The sequence below is a fragment of the Meleagris gallopavo genome, chromosome 6 (genome assembly GCF_000146605.3).
Source record: "Meleagris gallopavo isolate NT-WF06-2002-E0010 breed Aviagen turkey brand Nicholas breeding stock chromosome 6, Turkey_5.1, whole genome shotgun sequence".
Taxonomy (NCBI): Eukaryota; Metazoa; Chordata; class Aves; order Galliformes; family Phasianidae; genus Meleagris; species Meleagris gallopavo.
In genome coordinates, this window is record NC_015016.2 from 991,391 (window position 1) to 1,000,495 (window position 9,105).

General features: G+C 40.5%; 1 protein-coding gene across 7 annotated transcripts in view; it reads left to right on the forward strand.

Moving 5' to 3' along the window:
* LOC100548490 (pituitary adenylate cyclase-activating polypeptide type I receptor) overlaps nucleotides 1-9,105 on the forward strand; it is a 128,367-nt gene that overhangs the window by 94,723 nt on the left and 24,539 nt on the right. For all 7 annotated transcript variants that reach the window (XM_010712227.1, XM_010712228.1, XM_010712229.1 and 4 more), the window contains exons 10-11: nucleotides 577-730; nucleotides 4,359-4,419. In XM_010712227.1, coding sequence (XP_010710529.1) covers nucleotides 577-730; nucleotides 4,359-4,419 — 215 coding nt within the window. The remainder of the gene's footprint in view (nucleotides 1-576; nucleotides 731-4,358; nucleotides 4,420-9,105) is intronic.

Here is a 9,105-nt window from a genome sequence, read left to right on the forward strand (position 1 = left end):
CCCCCAGTGAATGAATGAAAGTTTCTATCATTTTGCACAGCAGACTGCTCTGGTTTCTTTACACTTATGTGAACACTTTCATGTGTTCACTTCTGAGTGACCATGCCAGAAAATGCAATTCTCAAGTGTGCACACAGGAAGATGCATCCCTCCTGATCCTTTTCAGGGCTTCCCACATTCCTCCTTCCTTTTCACCTCCTTCCTTTGGTTCCTTAGTGCACAACTGGATTCTTTTCTTGTCTGCACTTAATACTTGGGAGGGAGCTCCAATCTGGCAATTAAAGCCCATTGCCAGCACAAACTCCCAACTAATGCAAGAGGCTCTCAAGCTGTCTGCTGGCCACCTCCCACTGGTAAAATTGGCCACCTACCCTTCAAAGCTTTTCCCTCTAAGTGGCCCTTGACATTCCTTTCAGGATTTTAAAACTTTACTGTTAAAAGTGTGTAATAGTAGTCTCAGCTGTGTTCTTTTCCTCCTAACAGATTTGGGGAGATTGAAAGCATTTTCTCTGCTAATCGCAGGCAAAAGAACTTGAAAATAACTTTTTTTTTTTTTTCCCCCTTGGTTCTCTGCAGGTGGAATGCAAAGCAGTGATGGTGTTTTTTCATTACTGTGTCATGTCCAACTACTTCTGGCTTTTCATTGAGGGGCTGTACCTTTTCACGTTATTGGTAGAAACCTTCTTCCCAGAGAGGAGGTATTTCTACTGGTACACCATTATTGGCTGGGGTAGGTGATATTCCTTGTGTATAACCTATCTCTTTATCCTGAAGGCAGGCATGTGAATGAACCATCTAATGTTCCTGTATACAGATCCAAAGTGCAGGTTAAGTCTTTGTTTAGAAGCGCCCTGCAAGCCAAACCGTGCTGTGCTTATTTAGATAGACTTGGGCTGAAACGTGGAGAACATCACATCACTTGCAGATGTCTAGTCCACAGTTCAGAACTGCCTTCTGCAAGATATGAACTTAATACCAAGTTCTCCAGCTTAACCAAGGCTGAAATACTAAGTCTTGTCCATTCTCTAAGACTTCCTTTGTGCCTTTCTCCCACCCAGTAGAGAAATTGAAAGCATGTTCAAAGGGTACCCACATATGCCCCTCATACCTGGGTGGCAAATGGAAACTTGCAGTGTTGGGAAAAGGTAAGATTTGTTTCAGAAGATCGATTGTAAGTTGATAACTGGGCGATTACTTTTCATGGTGGTTTCCTGGAGGTAAATTGATTCTGGTAGCGTGTTAATGCAAACGGTAGTTTGCAGAAAAATCAATTCATTTTAAAGATGCCTGAAGAAGGTTGAACTCCATATTTGTACTTAAACAACACTGTTTCTGTCATTACCTTGGAAAAAAACAACAACAACACAACACAAATTCATGCATAAAATCTACATACAACCTGTAACCTAAAGAGTTTTCTTTTGAAATGGAATCTCCATGCTATATGGACTTCCAAGTGACCTGCAGCTTGTTAGCATTTTGCTTTGACGTTGCTTAGATTTTTTTTTGTTTGGTTGATGTGTCATTGTTTTTTTCCTCTTGAGGCGCCCGTGCCTACCCAAAAATTCCCAACTCCTGGCAAAGACACCCTGCAATGGGGGCAAAGGGATGGAGTAGAAAGAACAGATAATCAGAAATAGCACTCCAAGGCTGGGGAATTATTGATGAAGGGTTTTCAAAGTTCCCTTTGTGCTCTGCACAGATGTTTGATTACACTGCTGCTGAAATATAATGTTGTTCTCCTAGAGAGCTTGGGGATGGATACACAAAAATATGATAATTTTAAAAGAAAATGTACATCTTTGCAAAACAGATACGTATCGGTGGTTGAGTTACTTTAGCTGAGCCTGCACAAATTTCTTGTCTGTCAGTGCATCTGGATATGAGGATATTGCAACACAGTGTCTTAACTGACAAGGAAAATCACGATCTGTAAAAAAAAGCTACCCAGATGGACTCATTCTTTCATGCAGCCTCACAATTTACACTCAAGATGAATACTGGAACTAAGATCTGGCTGTTCAGTTTATAGATACCACTTCATATTCAAAGCAGTATCAAATGACAACCATTAATAATACTAGGAGAACCTCCCAACATGGGCTGTTTTATTATTTTCAAGTACAGTATTTTGTTATTTCTTGAGTATCTCAAGTTGGGTAATGGTTCCCCAGACACAGAAGGAGCAGTTGGTGCTTTGCAAGAACAGAAGCTCTTCCAGATTCTGGATTCATGTTTTGAACCCTCATAGGGCAAAAAAAAAGCCCCCTGGCTTATAGCTGCTAGGAAAATGGTTGCATTGAAGCAGCAGCAGGCAGCAGCTCGGTGTTTTGCAGCATCTGGATGTTTATCTGTTTCTCAAAATGTGCTGAGCACGTCACTGTCTGTGTGTAATTAATGAGAACTACATACGGTTGCACTGATCCAATTTTGCCCTCTTAAATATGCAAGATGGTGGTAAGCACATTGGGTAGTTTACTGGATGGAGAGACAGAAGATTCCTCTGGAGATCCCTCCTAATTCCTGCTCCTTATTGAAGGCAGAAATTCAGTCAGCAAGAGCATCTCTTTCCTGCAGCCCTTCGAATTTCTCTGTTTTCAGATATTACTCAGAAGATGAAAAGGTTGTGATGACTGTGTATGTCTCTTGGATTAAAGAAAAGTGAGTGCGTGTATATTCATATAGCAGATAGTTCAAAGTCTCAAATATGTTTTTTTAAAGTACATTTTTTGGAGACCTTGAGTGTAATTCAGACTTGCAAATCAATTTCTACCAACAAAATGTCTGTAGTGCAAATAGTTATGCACTGTGTAGCATGTCAGGCTCATGCCTGATATTTAAAGAATTTTTTATTACTATTATGCATCTAGGTGCACAAAGACCTTAATGTTTTCTAGGTATTCTCGTGTGAGAAAAGCAGGCATCAATTTAAATTACAACACGCATGATTTCTTCAATCCAGAGCCTATCATTTCATTTCTTCTCATCATTTTCTTTTCAAATATTTCTGTGTACACTTTGTGACAGAAGGAAGGCTTCATCCATCACCGAGGTCTAACAGGGATATTTTTATGTCTGAGAGTGGGAATATGAGATTTGACAAAGGCTCACTTAAGCGGATCCAGCTGAATGACTAATTAACATGACATCAATGCAGCTTTGCAGAATGTATAAAGCATAATTGTTCCTGTCAGCTCATGACAGTCTTGTTCACTGCTGCGTGCTGGAGTTACCAAGGTCTTTTGTTGTGTTTGCTTTTCGGTGCTTTATCTTTCCAGTGGTACCTCAATAAATGACCACTTTCCATTGGTACCTCAGTAAATGACTGCTTTCCAATGGCACCTCAATGAATGACCTCTTTCCAGTGATACCTCAATAAATGACCACTTTCCAATGGTACTCCAATGAATGACCACTTTCCATGGTACCTCAGTAGATGCAGACATTTTCCCAGTTGATTTTCTTTGCCATAAAAGAGAGAAACAACTTATCCACACTTTTCCTGCAAAAAGCATTCACTTTTTAAAATATTTCCACTGAATAAACACCGTTTTTGTACTTTCAGATGGGAAAATGAATCCAGGCTTCTCAGAGGATTTTTGGTTTAATTTGTGTTTTAATGTATTTTTTAAAGATGAGAGAAATCTCTGAAGTAGAAAGGAAACGTTCTTGTTCCCAAGGTTTGGGTTTGTTTTGCTTTGGTGTTTTTTTTAATCGTTTGTTCTTAGTTTTTGTTTTGTTTTGTTTTGTTTTTTGTTTTTGTTTTTTGTTGTTGTTGTTGTTGTTGTTTTTTTTAATTCTTATTCAGGAAGAAAAAAGAAGTAAAATTCCTGTGAATGAGGGAAAACTACTCTCTACTGATTTCTATTGGGTGAAAGTAAAGCAGAAATTTCTTATTTATAATAGCAGGGAAAACGCAACATATGCAACTCATTTACAACAAAAGCACACAGGAGTAAGAAGAGTACAATAATACCATTATTGCATCTGCAATCATTACAGGGATTACATTACATTATAGGAGCTCTAGTCACAGAAGCTGATGTCTTTGCTTTTGTTTAGCACAGCCTATGTTTTATTGTTGAAGCATCAAAATGCAAGACGTGAGCTTTGAGCAGTAATGATCTGAAACAACATTATTCTTTTCTGTTACCAACTTTATTCCCATCAAGGCTCACCTGTCCTCTGACTGAGGTAGATGTTTCTAGAGCTCTGAATGACTTCAGTGGGTTGTGTTGTTTGGTCCGTGAGTGCTCTCAGGGAATAAAACCTTAGTGGAGGAGCTGCTAAGAAGTGCTCTCTGTGAGTACTGACTGTTTTTAGGCTGATAATGACATCACTTGTCTTGTCTTCTGCAGGCACCCCGACAATTTGTGTCACTGTCTGGGCAGTGCTGAGGCTTCACTTTGATGACACTGGGTATGTATCATGGTGTGAGAGCACGTTTCAGGACAGTGACAAAGGGGAAATGGAAATCTAGTGATCAAAGCACACACACACAAAAAAAGCTGAGTGGTGCTGTTGAGACGCTAGAGGGAAGGGATGCCGTCCAAAGGGACCTGGACAGGCTGGTGAGGTGGGCCCATGGCAACCTCATGAAGTTCAACAAGGCCAAGTGCAAGGTCCTGCATCTGGGTCAGAGCAATCCCAAGCACAGATACACGTTGGGTGGAGAATAGCTTGAGAGCAGCCCTGAGGAAAAGGATTTGGGAGTGTTTGTTGATGAAAAATTTACATGAGCGAGCAATGTGTGCTTGCAGCCCACAAGGTCAGCTGTAGGCTGGGTTGAAGTGTGACCAGCAGGTCGAGGGAGGTGATTCTGCCCCTCTACTCTGCTCTCATGAGACCCCACCTGGAGTACTGCGTCCAGTTCTGGAGCCCCCAGCACAAGAAGGACATGGAGCTGTTGGAGCAGGTCCAGAGGAGGGTCACAAAGATGCTCAGAGGGCTGGAGCACCTCTCCTGCAGGGATAGGGTGAGGGAGCTGGGGCTCTTCAGCCTGGAGAAGACTGTGAGGAGAGTTTTCAGTACCTGAAGGGGCCTCAAGGAAGCGACTTTTTGTAGGGAAGTATACCGACAGGACAAGGGAAAATGGTCCAAAACTGGAAAATGGTAGATTTAAACTAAATATTAGGATGAAATTCTTTACTGTGAGGGTGGTGAGACACTGGAGCAGGTTGCCCAGTGAGGCTGTGGATTTCCCCTCCCTGGAAGCATCCAAGGCCAGGCTGGATGGGGCTGTGAGCAGCCTGGTCTTCAGGGAGGTGTCCCTGCCTATAGTATGGGGTTGGAACTGGGTGATCTTAAAGATCCCTTCCAACCCAAACCATTCTATGATTCTGTGAATTAATTTCCCTTTCCATTTCCAGCGGTGATTTGAGTTTGGAAGTAGCTTAAGCCAAGCGTTCAGCCTGGAGTTCTTATTTATTTATATACTTATTTATTGTATCGTCATTGAGACAATATTGATGTCCTTATTCCTCTGATGAAATCATGAAGGATATCTGTTAACATGCAGCTGACCCAATGGCTCCTGCTCAGTTAAATATGGCTTACCTGATCTTAGAACTGCTGTCAGGTGAATTGCATGTGTGACTGCCTGCTCCTCTCCAATTGATTATGAGGAAAGACAGAAGTGTTAAGTTCAGCTCAAGAATATTGCAAATATCTGATGAGTGAAATTTGCAGGAGGAGTTGCTGAGCTCCAGTTTTCAAAAGGAATTAAGAGTTTATCCTCCTCTTAAGAATTTTTCCACAAATCTAATTGGGGAGATGAGTAGGAGTGAGGCAGAAGCCCACATTTAGTCTTCTGCATTAAAAATAAGTAAATAAATAAAATTTAGGAAATGCAGTAACTTAAGAAAGAGCTTAAGAGGATAGATTCTACCTGAATGGTATATTTTGGTGGGAAAAAAATCTACAAAGATCTTGCATTCTTTGCTAAATAACCTGAAAGAAGATCTGCTCACAGAGATGGTCTTGTCCATCCAGTTAGACTGACTGCTATGACAGTGCAGCAGGCATATCTAGTAGGAAGGTGTGCACCCTAAAAGTACCAAAGGATCCATGTTTCTTTTTTTCAGCTATGTTTGAAATCGGTCACACTGTAGGAAAAATGCTGGTGAGTGAGGGATTTTAAGCAACAGTTGGTAAATCCAGTCACGGTCCTTTGAAAACCTCAATCTATGTGAATGATGTCATTATGTACCCAAGTCCCATTTGCAATAGATTTAGGCTCGTATTTAAAGTTCTCCTTTTATTAGAGATACTTGGAACCAAAATTTGCATAATGCTTGCTGTTCTGCCAGGTTGTTTTTCATCCTTGTCCTATCTTGCTCTTTTTGGAAAACACATAAGGCCCTTCCTCCACTGGGGATACCAGTGCTTTGCCCCAGTGTTCTCTTTTGACATCAGGACAAATTAAATTGCTTATTTCCTTGAAAAACAAGCCAGTTGTTTTAATTGTGTCATTATTATGATTACAACAGAAATCCTAAATGCATTCATTTCCTTCGGAGCTCAACAGTCCTTGTGTTTTGCATATAGGGGGAGTATCTCACACAAGGAGAGGAAGAAAAAGAGCAGAAAACACCCTTTCCTCTCTTAGTTACAGAAGCTGTTTAGCATGCAGCACCTCGGGTCAGATGCCAGCTGAGTGTCTCAGTGGTTACTTTTTAAAAATCAGCAAGCATTGTTCTGGAGGGGAGGGAAAATCCAGCACGAACCTGAAAACATTGCAGAAATTAGTGAACTGGGAAAGCACAGTGGCAAAGGCATGGACTGAAATACAGGCTCACAGTCTGAGTTTCCTCCTGCTTGCTCCTTATGAAACTGGCAGAGTTCCCTTGATTCCAACTTGTGATTCACATCGTTGTAAGCGACAAGTCTGTGGAGATAAATGCAACTGTCTGTTTATCCAGAGCAGTGCTACTGAATTAAATGGAATCATTCCAGATGTACGCCAGGGATGTAACAGAGATGAGATTTTGGCCTTTCCAAATGGAAACCTCTGATCTCACTGGCTCTCTTTCTGTCATCCATCCTGAAAAACAATCCTCTGATCTTCGCTATAGCAATGCATTAGTAATGAAATTTTCCTTTTGGTGATTCTCATCAGAAGATAGTGTTTTTTTCCACCACATCCATCCTATAGATGTCACATGGGTTGGACCAAAAATTTTTTAATAAAACCCTTGGGTAAGCATTAGCAGGTTCACTGTTGACATCTACAACATAGACATTGACAAGTTAATTTGTCATGTAGACATCCTGTGGAAGAGTCTGTTTAGAGAAGAAAAGGCATTTCTAGGAGAAAATATATCACTATAGAGCACTCACTTAAAACTCAGCAGTAGAAAAGAAAAGAAGAAAAAATGCTCACCCTCCCAGTGCCTGCTTGTCTCAGCTGGAGTCTAAGATAATCAGCTGGACTGGAGATACCTTCAACAGATGACTAAAACAAGAACAACTGAGTCCATATATTACATTAACATATATTAATGCCTATTTATATGAACAGAATATCAGAATTTGCCCGGATTCTTGCAGAATTGTTTGACTTGCTAAAAAGGTTGCATGAATATACATCCTGCAGAGGCTGAGATTTGCAAATAGTGAGGAATTTTTAGGAGAAGCCACCTGACCTAGAAATGCATGCAGAGAGTTTCAAAAGTAGTTATTGAATGTAGGTACTTTTATTCTACGGAATACAACTATTGATAGCAGAAAGAGTCTCATTTCAGATAGATAGAAAGAGTCTCATATCCAGACTGTGGGTTCCCTCTGAACACCAGACCCCTTTCAGATACTTAAGTGGGACATCAAAAGTGAGATAACTTAGAAATGCTGCTTTGAAAATCTCAACCATCAGTCCCATAGATTTTAGGGAGATTTTTAAGCTTTTGGTCTTTGGGCGGAGAGAAAAGTATGTAATTTTGTGCAAATGGAACATCCCATCTCTACATTTGCTTTCTTCTCCCCTGCTCTACCAGATGTGTAGAGATCTAGAAATATTGCGTTTATCAATTCAACTGAAACTTCTAAACCAGACATAGCTCAGCTCCTTGGACTTTCTCTCACTTCAACTAGGATGATGGAATTTGAGCTCTGCTGCCTCGTGCTTAAAGCTGTGTATAGTTTTGTTAATAGTACAGGTTTTCACTTCCCCCCACCACATGCCACCATTTGAATGACACAAAAGTTGTACAAAGCTCTCATTGGATCAGCAGTGTTTTATTCTAATTGGTTAGTTGACATCTGACAAATGTATCATGACAACCACTGCTGGGACTTTTGGCTGTTGTCCCAGTGGGAGGGAAAGAAACCATCCTCAGAACTGCAGGTACAAAAAAGGCATTTTTCTGTGTTTATATGTTTTCCAGAAAGGAAACAGGAGAGGAACAGAGCAGAGACAAATAAAATATGTTTTTTTAACTGGCAATCAGAATTTTAATGACTTAAAGTAGTGTAGTGGGGGTGGTGTGATGTGGCAGGGGAAATAACATTTCTTGTTTCATTATTACTGCTTTTCTAGCTTTAAAATATAGTTTTAAACCCATGTATATGTGTGGGTCTTGTAATTAATTTGCTCCACAGGTAAATATCCAAGTGTAAATATCCAAATGCACCTAGGTAGAATAAACTTCAGCATAATCCTTCTGTGAATCTGGAGGAAAACTGTCCATATAGAGGTAGAAATGCCATTTGATTTAGGAGCACTCATTCCAAACAGCTTAAAAAGGGAGATGACAGCAACTATTGCCCACAGCTTGAAGCTTCTTAGGTGGATCATTGCTCGTTGGTAGGATTGCACCTCATTGACTGGAAAATCATTCCTGGATGTGTATATGACTAGTGCCTGGTACATCTTGGTGTACTAGACATGTGTCAGAATCCTCAGGTCAGGTTCAGGAATATTTGTATCCTTTAGCCCTGGACCTTCCTTGTCTGCTAATCCTTTGTTCTTGTCTTCTTATCCCTCTCTACAGAGATGTTGACCCAAATGGGTAACCTCAGAATTTTATGGTTGGTGGACACAGGAATAAGCACAAAGGCATTTTCCAAAATGTCTCAACTATTTTGTAGCCTCTTACAATTGGAATTGCA